This window comes from Choloepus didactylus, chromosome 7, assembly GCF_015220235.1.
Source record: "Choloepus didactylus isolate mChoDid1 chromosome 7, mChoDid1.pri, whole genome shotgun sequence".
Classification (NCBI taxonomy): Eukaryota; Metazoa; Chordata; class Mammalia; order Pilosa; family Megalonychidae; genus Choloepus; species Choloepus didactylus.
The window spans coordinates 33709804-33730690 of NC_051313.1; the positions used below are offsets into that span (position 1 = coordinate 33709804).

Genomic DNA, 20887 nt, shown 5'->3' on the forward strand with positions numbered 1-20887 from the left:
GCAGCACACACATAGCACTTTACTGCTTATCTCCCTGTGTGTGTGTGTGTGTGTGTGTGTGTGTGTGTGTGTGTGTGTGTGTGTGTATTTCAGAAATAGTACTTGAAAGATGGGAAATTAAAGTCTCTGTGGGAAAAAGCTGTGTTTCAGGTTCTCAGCATTTTAGGCAGCTACTCTCTTACTTTTCCAGACTGTGAATATACTTTGAGGCTATGAAATTCTATTTATGGTGATGAAAAAGGTAAGGGCTCCATGATTCCTTTTCCAATTGCCCTTTGTCCAGCAACTAATACCTAAGCACTTTCATTTGCATTTTACTTCCTGTAGTGATGGCAAAACAATCCTACTCATCTTCGTGGGGGGAAAAATAGCAACATTTCTCCGAATTTATATGTTGGGAGCATAGCAAGACAAAAAGCTGCCTGTGCTAGCCTGTTTCTCCAGGGTGAAACAAATACGGATTTTGGTGGTTGCTTTAACAGTTTGGTTCCCCGGTGCAGGCTGGTCTCCGGGGTGTGGGAGAAGGGAGGGGTAAAGAGGACGGGAATCCCATTTAGTTCACAGACAAAAACAAACCAGGAAGTCAGAAGAAATTATTGCAGTCAGGATGTTCAAGGCAATAGCCTTGGCCGGTTGGTTATTCATTAGCAAAAAGGAAAGTGCAGTGGGGGTCAGGACTGGTCAAACTGCGGGAACAGACCCGGAACAGGGAGCGAGCTCCTGGCAAAGGCAGGGCGTGGAGACTTTACCTGGAGACTTTACCTGGAGTTCCTACCTTTCTCCTGTTAACTTTTCCTTGGGACAAAAGGCGAGATGGCTCTTTTCTGTTCCCAGACATTTGTCTAAAGTTTCCTCACTTAATTTCATTTTGTTTTTGTTGTGGGATTCCTAAGCAGACCAGAAGAAAAGACGTCTTTTGCTCTGGGGCAACAACTACTGCCACAGAAGGGAAGAGGTGAGTCTCTCCAGGCAGGTTGCTGCAGCCACACCTGCTAGACTGTTGTGAGAGAGGACTTTGCACATTCTCCAAAGCATGGTGAGTTGGTGCTGATTACAAAGTTGCCTGGTGGAGGACAAGAAAGTGGATCCGGAGAGACTCAGGGGAGAGGGAGAAGCCCCTCACCCCCCCTCCCCACCAGGTAGGGCACCATGGGCAACCTCTGTCAGAGGCTCTGGGGGTACTTGGAGCCCTGTCTCCCCTGCTCGTTCCAGGAGGCAGACAAGCCAGTGGTGATTGAGAATCCGGGGGCCCGCTGCTCACCTGATGCTCCCAGGCAACAGAGGCAGGAGCCGGAAAGGAGCCACAGCCGCTATTTTGTGGCTCTGTTTGATTACCAAGCTCGGACTGCAGAGGACCTGAGCTTCCATGCGGGGGACAAGCTCCAAGTACTGGACTTTTCTCACGAGGGCTGGTGGTTTGCCAGGCACTTGGAGCAAAAAGCAGATGGCTCCAGCCAGCAACTCCAGGGCTATATTCCTTCTAACTATGTGGCTGAGGACAGGAGCCTACAGGCAGAGCCGTGAGTAGTACAAACCCACACAATTTCTTGATTCTCTGAAGGCTGGGTAATGAGGTTTCTTCCCTACCTATCTATAACCCCCTAATTAACAAAGAGCCGCCTCAAAAGTATGAGGAAGTACTAGCAAGAAACCACTAATTGAAACACACCTCCCCCGCAAAGCGGGGTGAAACTGGTAGGTAATTGTTGTAGAAATGACTTCTATTGCAGTCTGTATGTCCAGGAGTCTTGGGTGCATTTTCATCAACATAAACAAATAGCACATCTAACACTCTACGTTTTTTTTGGCTGGAAAATAACTCCCACGTCACTTTAACAACAGAACTGCATTTCATTTGTGGGTAAACCACAGGACTTCCCAAAACCACAGTTTCAAATGTAAAGTCCCGTTCTTCTTTTCTTTTCTTTTTTGTTTTTTTAACTGTTGAAGCATTATAGAGAAATACGTCAACTGTAGTCATAACTCTAATTCTAATCCCTTTTCATTCTGATAGACACACATAGGGCTAACTAACATAAAATAACATTTAGCAGATGGTAATTTCTCCAGCACTTTTTTTCCCAGTGAAATTATAATGTAGACATTTTCTTTGAATTTCCAGATTCTGAGTTGTACTACCCAAATTATATCTTTTGGTTTCTACTATGATTCAAAACTACTGAGATTTTAACATGAAAAATACTAGCATCTTACCCAGAAAAGGAGATAAATACTTTGCTCTAGTATTTGAAAAAATCCTATGAATTAGAGTGGAAAAAAAGGGGGAAATTTTATTTATTTATTTTCTTATCCATCATTCATCTATTCCTCAACCCATCAATCCATCCACCCATCCATTCTTGCAAGGGCCAGGACCAGGATTCTTGCAAAGGCCAGGCTGGGGATAGGGTTGGGGAAGGAGGACTAGGCTAGCAGTGGTTGGATATAAAGCAGATAAAGGACAGTCTTGACAATGTATACTTGTGATCTGGTGGGTCACAAGTCAAGCAGAGACCATTTTTGGCCCCAGCCTTATTGTTGCCTGGTTCCTATGAAACCCAAGTCTAGGAATGTCTCTCCCAAAAAGGGGCTCGTTTTATAGAATGATTCCTTTGTGGAGGAATCACTGGGGATTCTTTGTCATGTGAGCTGCAACATCCTTTCCTGGCTCAGAGAGTAAAATGTTAAAGAAGAGTCACGGGGACATCACTGCTGCTTTCCAAACTCACAAATCCAAAGATGGAGGGTGATTAGGTGATTTTTGAGATTTTTTTTTCCAACACCAAAAGCCTAAAAATGTTAAGAAAGATCTCAATTTATGCCTAAATAGAAATGAATTGACATTTAGACTTTTGATGACTGGAATTGATCAGTTCTCAAATGAGAAAATCACCTGTGGATATTTATTTTCTGTGGTAATCTACAGGGAATATCCTTGATTATTCACTGAATGCTTTCTTATGTGCATTTAGGGATATTCACTGCTAGATGATTTCCATGTTAGATATAGCATTATGGATGTTTTATATTCAGTTTAACATATGCGTACTATTATGTAATAGTAATTATTTAGTGCTCTGAATTCATAAACTGCTAGGTTTTTACTGTATTCAGTTCATTTAACTGCTATGGACTTCAGTTTTCTGATCTGTAAGGTCTAAGGGGTTGCCTAGACTTATGGATTTCCTGATTACCTGGACACATAAGCACTTGTTTCATATGTACAGCCATATTCATATTTGGCAGAATTATAAATGATTTTGAAAGAAAGTGGACTGAAACAAGATAAGCAATTCAACAATGATAATGTTCTGGATAAAAGGCTTGAACATAGTATCATTACTAATTTAGACTGCCTTTTCTTAACAAACACAAAATAGGGCAACTAAAGTATTGTGGCTATTTTTTGATTCTCAGGAGGTCATCTGTAGTCAAGAATATTTTTGTTCCTTCTACATATAACTCCTGACCTTTCCTCTTGGGATTGGTTCTCAGCAGTGTTCCTGTGTGTCACTACCAGCTAACATGGCTATAGTAAGCTTCCCCTGGGATTTTTACATCCACTGGAAAAATTATGGTGCCCAGAAGATGCTGCCTCTGCACCTTCTGGTCAGCATGGACAATCTGTTTCCTTTTATGTGCACACCATAGCCTTTACCTGTGAACCCAGGTTACATCTAGGTTGCTTGCCACCATATGCTAAATTGCTACAATACTTTAGTGCAAGTGGCTGTAGCCTCTAGAATTCTACTCCATTTCATCCATTTAAAATAGAAATGATTTTAACTTAACAGTCTTCTGAATGAGGGTGTGTAAGCAACCCACACAGTGCCATAATATCAGGAAGTTATATAAAAAGCAACTCCTTTTAATGTCTTTTCTTCAGTATGTTTTTTCAAACTTATACTTCATTTTCCCTTAGGAATACTGTGAAAATCAATGTAGTTTATTCTGCATTGAGCGTAGTAAGTAGTATCAAGTAAAAATTATTGTTTATATTTACTTTTGTGAGATGAGAAGGCAGTGGGAAAACAAGGTAAGTAGAATCATCTATTTTCTAGTTAGATCAGTTTAATGCAATGTATATTAGAATTCATCTGTTTATTTCTTTATTCTGGACTTGCATTGATAAGAAAATACTGCAGATACTCCTGAAATTATTAGTGCTATGGAAAAACAGTTGAAGGTTTTAGTTTTTTTTTTTTAATAAATAATAGGAATTAGAGATGTTGAAAGAGGCACTATTGTTAAAAAATAATACCCATTCTGTATATCTTGCATTAACTGATATAATAAACCAATTATTAATGATTTATTTTGTTTCCAAGGAGAATCATTGTATTTATTTTATCTTCAGTTTGAATTTATTTCTAGACCCTTTCATAGATGAGTGTTTTTCTTCGACATAGAATCTCTCAAAAGATTTACTCTTAAGCTCTGATTACCCATAACTCTCTTAAGATTTTTATCCATTTTGTTTTTAAAGATATAAAATTCATGGAGAGAATGATGATATGGAAATTACATATAAACTTGGAGCCAAGGGTCATGGCTCTAAGTTCCACTGCATTTATTGTAAATAAATGAAGTAATGCAATTTATTGATGAGAAGCAGCCTGGCCAGCTATAGTATAATTTACATGTAACATCTTTTATCTACAAAAAAATTATAAAAATTGTTTAAGGGTGCCTAAGTTGGGGTCCACATGCCTTCATGTGAGTACAGTTAAATTGGACTAGGATCAGAGATGAGGTCAGTTCAGACTTCTGGAGTGTAAGGGAAGAGGGAATGGAATGGACATAATCACTTAGATCAAGGGTAGCAGTCAGGATACCTGATTTGACTCTGCTTTGCTAGTAAGAAAACTCTTAAGCTATGGTAGCATCAATGAAATACACTGCTGAAATTCTGACACACTGAGCTTCTCAAAGGCATAAGCTCAGATTCCATTAAAAAAAAAATCAGATCACTTAGATAATCTCAGAACTTTTTTGAAATTAAGCCTCACATCTCTTCTGTGTCATATTCTTGTGAATACTCTTACTCAAGAATCAATAATTTTTTTCTGAGTTCATTTCATGAGGCCGGTATGATGCTAGCTGAATGACTCAATAAAGTTGGAGGAATCAGTGTTCATTTTGTTGTGCATTTAATTGAGCTTTATGTTAAGAAGTGTCCCTGCACTTACGCATGAACAGTAAAGTCTAGGAAGCCTCTCTGTATACTCCTAAACTTCTGGGTGACTTTGCCTCTAGGAGGGCTGCAGAAGCCGCCCATACTGACTTACAAAGGGGTCTTTGTATTCCCTGCTGGCACCTTAGCAGAAGAAGAACCAAAGTGTTTTGTAGTGGAACTGTTTTTCCTCCTCTTGTTTCCCAGGAAAGGTAGATTATTTGCAATTTGCTCTCCTATTCACTATTAAAAACGAAAGCCAGAATATACAAAAAGTTGATAACTTTCAAATTACAGTTTAACACATAGCTATAGAACAGATTTCAAAGGATGCTATGGGTTACAGTTCCACCATTTCAATAAATACTTTTAACTTAAAATTCTGTTGCTAAAATTTTTTTTTTTAATCTTCATTTTATTGAGATATATTCACATACCACGCAGTCATACAAAACAAATCGTACTTTCGATTGTTTACAGTACCATTACATAGTGCTACATTCATCACCCAAATCAATCCGTGACACCTTCATTAGCACACACACAAAAATAACAAGAATAATAATTAGAGTGAAAAAGAGCAATTGAAGTAAAAAAGAACACTGGGTACCTTTGTCTGTTTGTTTCCTTCTCCTATTTTTCTACTCATCCATCCATAAACTAGACAAAGTGGAGTGTGGTCCTTATGGCTTTCCCAATCCCATTGTCACCCCTCATAAGCTACATTTTTATACAACTGTCTTCGAGATTCATGGGTTCTGGTTTGTAGTTTGATAGTTTCAGGTATCCACCCCCAGCTACCCCAATTCTTTAGAACCTAAAAAGGGTTGTCTAAAGTGTGCATAAGAGTGCCCACCAGACTGACCTCTCGGCTCCTTTTGGATTCTCTCTGCCACTGAAGCTTATTTCATTTCCTTTCACATCCCCCTTTTGGTCAAGAAGGTGTTCTCCGACCCACGATGCCAGGTCTACATTCCTCCCCGGGAGTCATATTCCACGTTGCCAGGGAGATTCACTCCCCTGGGTGTCTGATCCCACGTAGGGGGGAGGGCAGTGATTTCACCTTTCAAGTTGGCTTAGCTAGAGAGACAGGGCCACATCTGAGCAACAAAGAGGCATTCAGGAGAAGGCTCTTAGGCACAACCATAGGGAGGCCTAGCCTCTCCTTTGCAGCAACCGTCTTCCCAAGGGTAAAACCTGTGGTAGAGGGCTCAACCCATCAAACCACCAGTCCCCTATGTCTGTGGTCATGTTAGCAACCATGAAGGTGGGGTAGGCGAATACCCCTGCATTCTCCACAGGCTCCTCAAGGGGGCACTACATCTTTTTTTTTCCTTGTTTTTCTTTTCTTTTTTTTTTTTTTAACTTTCCCTTTTTTTTTAAATCAACTGTATGAAAAAAAAGTTAAAAAGAAAACAAACATACAATAAAAGAACATTTCAAAGAGACCATAACAAGGGAGTAAGAAAAAGACAACTAACCTAAGATAACTGCTTAACTTCCAACATGTTCCTACTTTACCCCAAGAAAGTTACCTAATATAGCAACATTTCTGTGAACTTGCTCCTACTATATCCATCAGAAATTAACAGACCATAGTCATTCCTGGGCATCCCCAGAACGTTAAATAGCTTATCTGTTCTTCTTGGATTACTGTTCCCCCTTCCTTAATTGCTCTCTATTGCTAGTTCCCCTACATTCTACATTATAAGCCATTTGTTTTACATTTTTCAAAGTTCACATTAGTGGTAGCATATAATATTTCTCTTTTTGTGCCTGGCTTATTTCGCTCAGCATTATGTCTTCAAGGTTCATCCATGTTGTCATATGTTTCACCAGATCGTTCCTTCTTACTGTCATGTAGTATTCCATCGTGTGTATATACCACATTTTATTTATCCACTCATCTGTTGAAGGACATTTGGGTTGTTTCCATCTCTTGGCAATTGTGAATAATGCTGCTATGAACATTGGCGTGCAAATATCTGTTCGTGTCACTGCTTTCCGACCTTCCGGGTATATACCGAGAAGTGCGATCGCTGGATCGAATGGTAACTCTATATCTAGTTTTCTAAGGAACTGCCAGACTGACTTCCAGAGTGGCTGAACCATTATACAGTCCCACCAACAATGAATAAGAGTTCCAATTTCTCCACATCCCCTCCAGCATTTGTAGTTTCCTGTTTGTTTAATGGCAGCCATTCTAACTGGTGTTAGATGGTATCTCATTGTGGTCTTAATTTGCATCTCTCTAATAGCTAGTGAAGCTGAACATTTTTTCATGTGTTTCTTGGCCATTTGTATTTCCTCTTCAGAGAACTGTCTTTTCATATCTTTTGCCCATTTTATAATTGGGCCGACTGTACTACTGTCATTGAGTTGTAGGATTTCTTTATATGTGCAAGATATCAGTCTTTTGTCAGATACATGGTTTCCAAAAATTTTTTCCCATTGAGTTGGCTGCCTCTTTACCTTTTTGAGAAATTCCTTTGAGGTGCAGAAACTTCTAAGCTTGAGGAGTTCCCATTTATCTATTTTCTCTTTTGTTGCTTGTGCTTTGGGTGTAAAGTCTAGGAAGTGGCCGCCTAATACAAGGTCTTGAAGATGTTTTTCTACATTATCTTCTAGGAGTTTTATGGTACTTTCTTTTATATTGAGATCTTTGGTCCATTTTGAGTTAATTTTTGTGTAGGGGGTGAGGTAGGGGTCCTCTTTCATTCTTTTGGATATGGATATCCAACTCTCCCAGCCCCATTTGTTGAAAAGACCATTATGACTCAGTTCAGTGACTTTGGGGGCCTTATCAAAGATCAGTCGGCCATAGATCTGAGGGTCTATCTCCGAATTCTCAATTCGATTCCATTGATCTATATGTCTATCTTTGTGCCAGTACCATGCTGTTTTGGCAACTGTGGCTTTATAATAAGCTTCAAAGTCAGGGAGTGTAAGTCCTCCCACTTTGTTTTTCTTTTTTAGAGTGTCTTTAGCAATTCGAGGCATCTTCCCTTTCCAAATAAATTTGATAACTAGTTTTTCCAAGTCTGCAAAGTAGGTTGTTGGAATTTTGATTGGGATTGCATTGAATCTGTAGATGAGTTTGGGTAGAATTGACATCTTAATGACATTTAGTCTTCCTATCCATGAACACGGAATATTTTTCCATCTTTTAAGGTCCCCTTGTATTTCTTTTAGTAGAGTTATGTAGTTTTCTTTGTATAGGTCTTTTACATCTTTGGTTAAGTTTATTCCTAGGTACTTGATTTTTTTAGTTGCTATTGAAAATGGTATCTTTTTCTTGAGTGTCTCTTCAGTTTGTTCATTTCTAGCATATAGAAACATTACTGACTTATGTGCATTAACCTTGTATCCCGCTACTTTGCTAAATTTGTTTATTAGCTCTAGTAGCTGTATCGTCGATTTCTCAGGGTTTTCCAGATATAAGATCATATCATCTGCAAACAATGACAGTTTTACTTCTTCTTTTCCAATTTGGATGCCTTTTATTTCTTTGTCTTGCGGGATTGCCCTGGCTAGCACTTCCAGCACAATGTTGAATAACAGTGGTGACAGCGGGCATCCTTGTCTTGTTCCTGATCTTAGAGGGAAGGCTTTCAGTCTCTCACCATTGAGTACTATGCTGGCTGTGGGTTTTTCATATATGCTCTTTATCATGTTGAGGAAGTTTCCTTCAATTCCTACCTTTTGAAGTGTTTTTATCAAAAAGGGATGTTGGATTTTGTCAAATGCTTTTTCAGCATCTATTGAGATGATCAATTGATTTTTCCCTTTTGACTTGTTAATGTGTTGTAATACATTGATTGATTTTCTTATGTTGAACCATCCTTGCATGCCTGGAATGAACCCCACTTGGTCATGGTGTATGATTTTTTTAATGTGTCTTTGGATTCGATTTGCAAGTATTTTGTTGAGAATTTTTGCATCTATATTCATTAGGGAGATTGGCCGGTAGTTTTCCTTTTTTGCAGCATCTTTGCCTGGTTTGGGTATTAGATTGATGTTAGCTTCATAAAATGAGTTAGGTAGTGTTCCATTTTATTCAATGTTTTGAAAGAGTTTGAGTAAGATTGGTGTCAGTTCTTTCTGGAAATTTTGGTAGAATTCCCCTGTGAAGCCATCTGGCCCTGAGCATTTATTTGCGGGAAGATTTTTGATGACTGATTGGATCTCTTTGCTTGTGATGGGTTGGTTGAGGTCTTCTATTTCTTCTCTGGTCAGTCTAGGTTGTTCATATGTTTCCAGGAAATTGTCCATTTCTTCTACATTTTCCAGTTTGTTGCCATACAGTTGTTCATAGTATCCTCTTATAATTTTTTAAATTTCTTCAGGATCTGCAGTTATGTCACCTTTTTCATTCATTATTTTGTTTATATGGGTCTTCTCTCTTTTTGATTTTGTCAGTCTAGCTAGGGGCTTGTCAATCTTGTTGATCTTCTCAAAGAACCAACTTTTGGTGATATTTATCCTCTCTATTGTTTTTTTGTTCTCTATGTCATTTATTTCTGCTTTAATCCTTGTTATTTCTTTTCTTCTACTTGGTTTAGGATTGGTTTGCTGTTCATTTTCTAGCTTCTTCAGTTGATCCATTAGTTCTTTGATTTTGGCTCTTTCTTCCTTTTTAATATATGCGTTTAGTGCTATAAATTTCCCCCTTAGCACTGCTTTTGCTGCATCCCATAGGTTTTGGTATGTTGTGTTCTCATTTTCATTCGTCTCTATATATTTAGCAATTTCTCTTGCTATTTCTTCTTTAACCCACTGATTGTTTAGGAGTGTGTTGTTTAACCGCCAGGTATTTGTGAATTTTCTAAGTCTCTGATGGTTATTGACTTCTAATTGTATTCCATTGTGGTCAGAGAATGTGCTTTGAATAATTTCAATCTTTTTAAATTTATTGAGGCTTGTTTTATGTCCCAGCATATGATCTATTCTGGAGAAAGTTCCGTGAGCACTAGAAAAGTATGTGTATCCTGGTGGTTTGGGATTTAATGTCCTGTATATGTCTGTTAAATCTAATTCATTTATCAGATTGTTTAGGTTTTCATTCTCCTTATTGGTCTTCTGTCTGGTTGATCTATCTATAGGAGAGAGTGATGTGTTGAAGTCTCCCACAATTATTGTGGAAACATCAATTGCTTCCTTTAGTTTTGCCAGTGTTTCTCTCATGTATTTTGTGGCACCTTGATTGGGTGCATAGACATTTACGATTGTTATTTCTTCTTGCTGAATTGCCCCTTTTATTAGTATGTAGTGGCCTTCTTTGTCTCTCAAAACATCCCTGTATTTGAAGTCTATTTTATCTGAGATTAATATTGCTACACCTGCTTTCTTTTGGCTGTAGCTTGCATGAAATATTTTTTTCCATCCTTTCACTTTCAGTTTCTTTGTGTCCCTGTGTCTAAGATGAGTCTCTTGTATGCAACATATTGATGGTTCATTTTTTTTGATCCATTCTGCGAATCTATGTCTTTTAATTGGAGAGTTTAATCCATTTACATTCAACGTTATAACCGTGAAGGCATTTCTTGAATCAGCCATCTTATCCTTTGGTTTATGTTTGCCATATTTTTCCCCTCTGTCTATTAATATCCTTTATTGTACCCATACCGAATCTCTTTAGTACTGAACCTTTCTCCAAGTCTCTCTGTCCTTTCTTTGTTTCTCTGTCTGTAGGGCTCCCTTGAGTATCTCCAGTAGGGCAGGTCTCTTGTTAGCAAATTCTCTCAGCATTTGTTTGTCTGTGAAAAATTTAAGCTCTCCCTCAAATTTGAAGGAGAGCTTTGCTGGATAAAGTATTCTTGGCTGGAAATTTTTCTCACTCAGTATTTTAAATATATCGTGCCACTGCCTTCTCGCCTCCATGGTGGCTGCTGAGTAGTCACTACTTAGTCTTATGATGTTTCCTTTGTATGTGGTGAATTGCTTTTCTCTTGCTGCTTTCAGAACTTGCTCCTTCTCTTCTGTGTTTGACAGTGTGATCAGTATATGTCTCGGAGTGGGTTTATTTGGATTTATTCTATTTGGGGTTCGCTGAGCATTTATGATTTGTGTATTTATGTTGTTTAGAAGATTTGGGAAATTTTCCCCAACAATTTCTTTGAATACTCTTCCTAGACCTTTACCCTTTTCTTCCCCTTCTGGGACACCAGTGAGTCTTATATTTGGACGTTTCATATTATCTATCATATCCCTGAGGTCCATTTCGATTTTTTCAATTTTTTTCCCCATTCTTTCTTTTATGCTTTCATTTTCCATTCTGTCATCTTTGAGGTCACTGATTCGTTGTTCAACTTCCTCTAGTCTTGTACTATGAGTGTCCAGAATCTTTTTAATTTGGTCAACAGTTTCTTTAATTTCCATAAGATCATCCATTTTTTTATTTAGTCTTGCAATGTCTTCTTTATGCTCGTCTAGGGTCTTCTTGATTTCCTTTGTCTCCCGTACTATGGTCTCATTGTTCATCTTTAGTTCTTTGAGTAGCTGCTCTAGGTGCTGTGTCTCTTCTGGTCTTTTGATTTGGGTGCTTGGGCTTGGGTTATCCATATCGTCTGGTTTTTTCATGTGCTTTGTAATTTTCTGTTGTTTTTGGCCTCGTGGCATTTGCTGAACTTGATAGGGTTCTTTTAGGATTTGTAGACCAATTGAAGTCCTTATCTGTAATTTATCAGATCTACAGCTTCATGGAGTACACTTTCTCTAACTAACCAGCAGGTGGCGTCCACGAGCCACCTGTTCTGCACAAGCCAGTTCTCCCTTGCTTAGCCTTTTTGGTGAGTGGGGGAGTGAGTCTTGTGGGGTCCAATTGGTGTACCAAGCTTGCGTGTGTAGTCGGTGTTGCCTGCCCTGTATATGGGGCGTGTTTCTGGGCAGTCAGGGAGGGGGGGGGTGGCTCTAACAATCAAATATCCCTGGTGATCCTAGAGTTTTAAAGCTGCTGCAATAGTCTAATCCTTCAGTTCAGTCCTGCCACAGTTTATCTCTGCCACTGACCCACAAGTCCTTGGTATTGGCGTATGGCTCCTGAGACTTGCAAGTGGGCCCCTCTTCCAGGCCGTGCACCCCGGGTCCTCTGTTGTGGGATGACTGTGCTATGTCACAGGTGAGTGCCGTCCCCCCAGGGCAGTTCTGGGCTGCTGGGCTGTGTAGGGAGGCTCCCAGTCTGCTGAAATGATGGCTGAATGGGGCTTTGTTAATTCACACTGCTCTACCTTCCCAACTCTGGGACAATCAGCTGAGATTGCAGGGAAGGCTAATGTCCACGCCCAATTTTGTGGTGTGTGCCTGTTATTTGAAGCACTTCCGTCACACTGGGTTGTCTGGGGCAGTTCTGGGCTATGGGGCTGGCGATGGGCAGGAGTGTTTCCTGTCCACAAGGATGATGGCTGTGAGTGGACACCCCCCTTTTCTTGGGAAGTTGTGGTGTTTAGTGAATTTTCTCAGCCACTGGATTATTGCGTTTTGTCTCAGAGCTCTCCTAGTTCTGCTCTTGACTTGACCTGCCCAAATTGCAAGTCTTTGAAGCTTTCTGTATTGGGCTTCTTAGAGTAATTGTTTTAGAAAAAGAAAAAAGGATTAAAAAAAAAAAAAGGGCCCTCCTCAGAGATCTAATGGGTTATTGAAATGCTAAGAGACAAAGCAACCAGGGCCATTAAGGAAAGGTCCACAGGGCAGAGACATCAGCTTTTCTTCGGGATTTGCATATGTGCCTCAGGGCCCTTCCCCTTTCTATGTTCACCAGAACTCCAAAAATCCTCCGCTTTTATTTTGGAGTTTTTCATGTTGTTTTTTTTTCTCTGTGCCTGTCTCCTCTCTGCTGGGCTGGCTGCTCTCAGATTCTCTGGTGTCTGGTCTCAGTCTATCTATGGTTGGAGTTTGGATCAGTAGAATGAGATTCCGATAAGGGCTGCCACTGCAGTTCTCCCTTCTCCTTCCCGGAGCTGACAGCCCCTCCTCCCACGGGACTGAGCCTGGCAGGGAGGGACGCGGGTCCCCTGGCCGCAAAAACTTACAGATTTCGCTGATCTCAGCAGTTCCACGTTTTCATGAGTGTTGTATGAAGTATGCTCAAACGCAGATTGCTCTGTGGTGTCCAGTCTACGCAGTTCCTGGCTTTCTACCTACTTTCCTGGAGGAGTAACTAAAACATACAGCGCACCAGTCTGCCATCTTGCCCCACCCCCCTGTTGCTAAAAATTTTATTGGATAAAAATGTTAGAATATATGCTGTGAAGCATAAAGGTAATGGTATATTTCTCCATCTGTTTAGGGCATATTTTTCTACTTATACTCCTCTGTAAGTTTCTTTAAAGATTTTATCTAATTTAAGATCATTGCACTGTTTGGCTTGACAAAAGTAGCATGGAGAAATAAAGTGGAAGTATTCTCAGGAAGATTCTCAGACCCCATTTTAGAAAAGAGTGGATCCTTCACTGTTTGTTGATTTGAATTCTTCTGATTTTAATAATTATCGAATACAGCTGTACATGGTATTCCCAATTATTTTCAATCTATATGTTGGTAAATTTCTTTCTCAACTGGGATATAAAGCCAGAATTTTCAAATGCTTTTTTTTTTTTTTTAAATTCAATTTTATTGAGATATATCCACATACCATACAATCATCCACGGTGTACAGTCGTTTACAGTACCATTATATACTTGTGTATTCTCAATCAATTTTTGAACATTTTCATTACCACACACAAAAGAGAATAAGAATAGAAGTTAAAGTAAAAAAGAACACCCAAAACATCCCATACCCCTCATCTCTCCCTATTATTCATTTACTTTTTGTTCTTATTTTTTTATTCATCTGTCCATACACTGTATAAATGGAGTGGGAGCCACAAAGTTTTCACAATCACATGGTCACACAGCGTAAGCTATACAGTTATACAATATTCTTCAAGAATATACACCATAGTTCGCCATTCTGTTCATCAGTTGGTGTATGCTTTGGCCACCTCCATCCGCTGCAAATCGTGAATATTGACACCATAAACCCCACTGTGCAAATGTCCCTTCGTGTCCCTCTTTTCAGTTCTTCCAAGTATATACCCAATAACCAAGTTGCAGGACAATATGGCAACCCCATGCTTAGCTTCCTGTGAAACCACCACACTGCCCTCCAGATAGGCTGCGCCATTCTACTTCCCCACCAACAGTGATTAGGTACATCCCTTTCCCCACATTTTCTCCGGCACTTGTATCCCTCTGTTTATTTTTTAGATGATTTTATTCACACACGATACCATCCATCCTAAGTAAACAATCAGTGGTTCCCTGTATAATCACCTAGTTATGCATTTACCAACAATATCTATATAAGGACTTTTCCATTTCTTCCCAAAGAAAGAGGAATAGGTTAAAAAAAGTAAAAAGAAAAAAAAAAAAAAGAAAAAAAAGACAACTAAAAAGCAGCAACAGAAAAAATAAAATTAAAATTAAATACAATAAAAAAGTCAGACACCACCACCAGTGCCAAGAATCCCATACTTATATCCCCCGCTTATAGATATTTAGCTTTGGTAAATTGCCTTTTTTACAATTAATGGTAGTGTATTATAATGTTACTGTTACCTATAGACTCTAGTTTGCATTGACTGTATTTTTTCACCCAATACGACCCCATTTTTAACACCTTGCAAAGTTGACATTCATTTGTTTTCCCTCATGTAAAAACGTATTTGTACATTTAATCACAATCATTGACCATTCTAGCTATCACTAAGTTATACAGTCCCAGTCTTTATCTTCTATCTTTCTTTTTTGTGTCCTACATTACCCTAACCTTCCTCTTTCAACCTTACTCACAGTCATCTTTGTTCAGTGTACTTAGGGAGTTATCTTCTATACTTGAATGCCTTGTTTGTCTCTCTGACTCTGTTAACTCCACTCTTGCCTGGGTCAGCCCTGAGAATTGAAAATGCCTGAGGCTTTCTCTAATGAGCTGCTTAGAAAGACAGAAAAAAAAAAAAGGGAAAAGAGCAAAAGCCCGCCTTTTCAGAGCCAGTCCCCAGTCCTCCAGTTTTGCCAGTCGACCGGTGTTGGTACCTGGTTCTGTGTGCCCCTTTTCTTGGGACACAGCTGTTTTCCAGTATTCTGAGCTCAGCCATCTCCAAAAGCCTCTGTTTTTAGTTATTTACGTATTTTTTTTTCCATTAGCCCTGCCTCCTCTCTGCTCCTCTCTGAACCTCAGTTTCCTTCCCTATTTGCTCTGGGTTTATCTGTGCTTGTAGCTTGTATTCAGTAGTCCAAATTTGTTAACTAAAACTGCAGTTGGAGCTTGGATGAGTTACTTTCCCTCGCTCCACGTAACCAGCTTCTTTTTTCCAGAGGGAAGTATTTCAACTCAACCTGCCATGCTGGTGGGGGAGGGGCATCAACTCCACAGTTGGGGCGCTTTACTTACTATTCTATGCTGTGATCACAGCCATTCCAGGCTGTGTTCGATATGTGTCCAGTCATGGATGTCCCCCAACAGTTGTTCCAGACTGTATACTAGTTGTTTCTGGCTATTTACTAGTTGTTCTAGAGGACTAACTAAATTCTACACCTCTGTATGCCACCGTCTTGCCCCACCCTCCTCAAATGCTTTTAAACCTTAAACTAGTTAAAGGTAAAGGAACAATGAAGTATAAAAGTTAAAAATACTGTTAGTAAATAAATAAATAAAGAGGCACCATAGTATTCAAAAACCAGTGTGACATAATAGATTTTATCTACTTTGAATAGTTCACATCAATAGAAAATCACCTGTGAGCAATCAGTCCCAAAATTATTGGTTATCCAGATGGTTTAGTCTTTCCCTTTGAACTGGTTTTCAAGGAAGACTAAATGCATATGCATGGAAAATGAAAATAATGTGTTTATAATTCTCTCCTCTAAGAAAAGTATACTTATATACCTTTTAGAAACTAAGTAAAAAAGAAGTTTATGAATATGGGTAAAATACTTACATTAAATGCATATATGACTGTCTATCCAATTAAGTTTTTTGGATAAATTCAAGATAAGAATATTAGTATAAATAATTTAATTCAACAAAAGTATAGTTAGATCCCATGCAATTAATTAGGAAAGTCTATTATTATATGACTGTGTTACTCACTGGATTGTCCTGTGCTTTATTCTCCCCATCCTTTGAATTATTTGTAGTTATATGCCATTTACTCTGAAGTAAAAATAACAATATGACAAATGTATTGCTAAAATAATTAATTTATAAAGGTTTTAAATCCCAGGTATAATGATTATATGATTTTTCATTTTAATATAACTCTAGTGTTTGTCTTTATATAACTCTGGTTTATCTCATTTTGTTACATAATGAATTTTTACATGACTTCTTAAAATTTTTAAGAAAAATGGTAATTAATCACTAAATTAAAATAAATTAAAAAAATAAGGGCAAAGTTGTGGAAGTGAAGAAAAGAAGTACTAACTGAACTGCATTGAAATCACCAAGTTTGAATTTAATTAATAACAGTTTAAAATAGTTAACTAACAGTAGTGAAACTTGATTACATACATACATCTCAAAATTCCTTTGGGAAACAATGAAGTAATACAGTATGGAATCACTAAAATGAATTAAGGGGCATTCTTAATCTTTTCTAGGAAAATTATTAAAATTGATAAAATTTTGAAAATTTTAATGGCAATATCCTATTCAAACCACCCCTTCTCTAGTAAAAGTATTGATTACTTTTCTCTTTTGAGGTTTTCAACAAATTTCTAATGATGGAATAATTTTAGGCCAGTGAATAAATCTTAAACTATTTTCTTAAATGTTATAAACTTAAATTTTAGGTTAGAACCTAAATTCCAACTTAACTGAATACATTCTTTGGAAAAAAATGTTCTCTTGGGTTTAAATTGGCTTTTTTTGTACTAAGATCATTTAAATATTTAGTTTATTCTGAAGATGTATCTTGGTGTTATGCTTTAAAGAACAAAATCAAACATCTTACCAAACTGAAATGGTCAAAGTAGACACAACCTTTGATACAGTAATGTAGGGCTAACTTTTATTAGCAACTACTATATGCTGTTCACATAGCAGTAATACTTTGCTTCAACGAACTCTGTCTGATTACCAGCTCAGAAAATTTCCTTCGGATTTTCCAATCACTGATACTAGTGAAAATCTCTATGGGAAACAAAAATCGGAGCAATATTTGTGTTCTTCTGATAGATACTTTAACTAGGTCCAAAAATTAGTGATATAAAGTTTTAATTGAAATAGAAATGCTGGTTTTCCTTTTTGGCCTAGCCTGTGGTGCCCTTAAGGACACAGGACATAGCCCCACATGATCTGGTTTGAATCTGTCTCTATCATAATTTATTTGTGTGACCTTGAGCAAAGTATTTGACCCTCTGCCTCAGTTTCTCAATTGTAAGTCAGGCATAATAATGATGCCTATCTCATAGATTATGTGACTTAAATGAGCCTATTTGAGCAGAAAGGGTGCACTGGAGAGTACCTGTCACATACAGGCTTGATAATGTTACCTATTATTTAGTTGGGCATCTTCTCATTTGTTTCTGTTTAAATGGATTATACTTTGCATGCCTCCTTTCTAGCATCAGCTCACAATATTCTTCCCCTATAGCAGGTCTCCTGCTCCACTGTGTATCTTTAGGTGTTTTTTTTTTTTTGTTTTTGTTTTTGTTTTTGTACTGTTTTCACTCTCCCTGGCCTAAGGTCTTCACATGTGCTGTTCTCTCTGCCTACATCGCTCTCCCTCCTCTTTTCCTAATTCTCACTCATCCTCCAGGTCTCCCTCCCTTAAGCCTTTCCTGACATCCTAGACTAAGTTAAGTGTTCCAGTTTAGAGACTTTAATATCCTTTGTCATTATTGCTAATTTATTTTCTGCAAGATTGTAAGCTCTGGATGTGGGTGGTGGGAAAGGGAGCCAGTGCCCTGATATTTATGGTGGCACTTATGTATTATAAGCATATCATAGATATTTGGATAAATGAATAATTAAATGAATGATTGCTCACCTACAAATCTCAGGTCTCTTTAAGAGCAGCTGACAGAGCCACCTCTGTTCTTTGACTGTTCTCTCTGAGATGCTTTTTACCTACTAGGAAAATCTAGGAAGTTTCTTTATTAAAGGCAAAGGTCATTTTGCATTCTTTTGTCAATGAGTCATTCATGCCTAACTTTTGGTTAGATTCACAATCATAATAGCATAATTGCCAGGCTGCCAGAAATTAGTTATTCTAATCCATCCTCTGGGAGAAAATACTTAGGGGTCACTGACCAATTTGAATATTCTTTACAATACAGAATAAATATCAATCCAGGAACAGATAGTAAATCTGGTATAAATGGCATCTAAAAATAAAATATACACATAATTAACTGTACTGTGATTATATTCAAAGTAAAGGAATTACTGACCCAAGCTTTTAAATGGACAACAAACCACAGCTCAATTTATAAAATTAATGCTGTGGGACTAGACTTTTAATTTCAGATTTTATGCTCAACATACATAATTTGAAATTATTATGTACATGAAATATCTTTCAGCTTTTATATACTGAATGTTTGACTCTATTGAATATTAATAGATTTTCTCTTACATTCTAAAATATTACAAACAAAATAATTAATATGTTCTTTTTAACCACTTTTCTTGCTAATTAGCTGCCGATTTCTCTGCAGCATTCTCTGACTCCTGTTTGTTAAATGGGAGTTCTCTGCACTTGTCCTGGAAGGATTTAGTCAGGTTTCTCCAGGGAGGGCAGCTGTACAGATAAATAGCAGCTTCAGTGCTGTTTGAGGCCTCCCTGTGGCTATTTTCCTGAAGACTGCTTCTGTAGTATTTGTTTATGTGGCGGTTTCTTTGAAGATTAATGTAACAGAGGAATTTTGCTAAGATGCACAGATGCAAATACAGACATGTGATCTGTATCACCCATACTTCTGCTTCTTTGGCTAAATTCAGAGGCTGTAATAGACTATGCCTTCTGTCAGAACTTTTTGTCACGGTATTATATTTTTCCCTACAGAATTTTTTAGTGGGATGTTTTTCAGTTTAAAAATTGAGTGTCAAAACACTTTAATGATGCTTTTATTTATATGTCTTCTATTTTTTTATTCATATAGCCTGTTTTATGTCTTTTCTAATTCAGACAAAATTTCTAAATTAGTTTTTTTTTTTTAATTTTTAGGACTTCAGTGCTTTTTTTAAGGGTAAGATGAAAATGCAATTTAAGAAATGCTTAGAACTTTGGAATTTTGAAAGGCATGTACTATCTATTTGGAAAGGCGTTTAGAACCTTCTATCTGAATAAATATTTCCATTAATACAAATGTTACATAGTTCATTGGCATCATGATTTGGATGAATCAGAAAAATCCTGTAGGGCTCCTCTTAAGGATCAGTATTGTCGATAGATTTAAAGTCACTGTAATGCTATTCCAGTTTCACATTTATCTTTTCACCATCTCCAAATACAAATCAATTATGACATATTAAGATTCCCATTACCAGAGGATGTCACCCCTCTAGTAGTGGCCTTGTGCTGCCGCCATCATCACTGCCAGGGAATCCTTCCTGGATGGTGCCTCTTGCACTTCTGTGAAGCAGAATTCAGGACACTTTCTCCAAAGTCTCTTCAGCATTTCTGGTAGTTGAAGAAAATAGTTTCTAGGAGATTTGTATATCTATTCCACAATAGTGCATTGTTTCTATTAAAGGCACTTTTTTGGTATAGTGGGAGATAAAAAAATGAATAAGACATTGTCTCTGCTCCAGAGAATTTTAGTCTTAGGAGAATGTTATGCCCCTGCCCTTCAGCCAAACACCAGCAGAAACACACCTGTACTGGTCCATGCCCGTGGCAGCGAGGGAGAATGCATACACGGAGAATGTGGGGCATCACAGTAATAGGGTGTTAGCAAGGAAGAATTATAGGATCTGGGGTTGTGATTTTGGGCAGGGTTTAAGGAAGCAGGGCTTTTCTCTGGGTTGGATGCTCTCAGATAGTGAGGGTCATTATATGATTGGATATCTTAATAAATCTTGTTAAGAAGGAGGAAAGTCCAAGACTAAAACTAAAATTGGTTAAGAAACAGCGATCACTGATATTAGCCAAGATAGATGGATGTTTAGTCAATTTTGTGGTTGGACAATGTCCATGTTTTTATGGATGTTCAGATATGATTACAGAGCGGTCTTGTTTTTGTCTTGAACTATCATCGTCATAGAGTGGTGTTGTCTGATGTTGATGTTCCATGAGATCATTCACATTCAACAGAGCATCAAAGCTTAGCTTTAGTGCCAGGCCAGCTCCTCCCAATAGTGCTTGGCCGTCTCCTGGAGGTCAGAGTCTGCTTTCCTGTTTCTTGATTAACACAAGCAAGACTCTGATGAATGCCGCAAGAGTACTATGAAGTGTCTGGCATGTAGTGTGCACTTAAAAATAAATGGTTGAGTGAATGAGTGAGGAACAGTTACATGGGTAAATGTATGTAGAGGTAGAGTCCGGGTTTAGGGGAAATTGTACCTTTATTTCAGGGTTCAGTTCACATGACCTTCTTCTAAGAAGCTTTCCCTAAACCTCTTGGAAAGAATTCATAACTTGCTTGAATTGTACTTAGTAGAACAGTAGACAATAATATAATGGACATTTATTGAAGGCTTATAATTGTGCTACCACTATGCAAATAACTTCA

At 38.1% G+C, this 20887-nt stretch overlaps 1 protein-coding gene across 1 annotated transcript in view; it reads left to right on the top strand.

Annotated features, from left to right (window-relative positions):
* The first annotated feature begins 750 nt into the window (after positions 1-750).
* The window catches only part of FRK (fyn related Src family tyrosine kinase), a 134504-nt gene continuing 114367 nt past the window's right edge, over positions 751-20887 (top strand). The window contains exon 1 of the mRNA XM_037844242.1: positions 751-1520. Coding sequence (XP_037700170.1) covers positions 1150-1520 — 371 coding nt within the window. The 5' untranslated portion in view covers positions 751-1149. The remainder of the gene's footprint in view (positions 1521-20887) is intronic.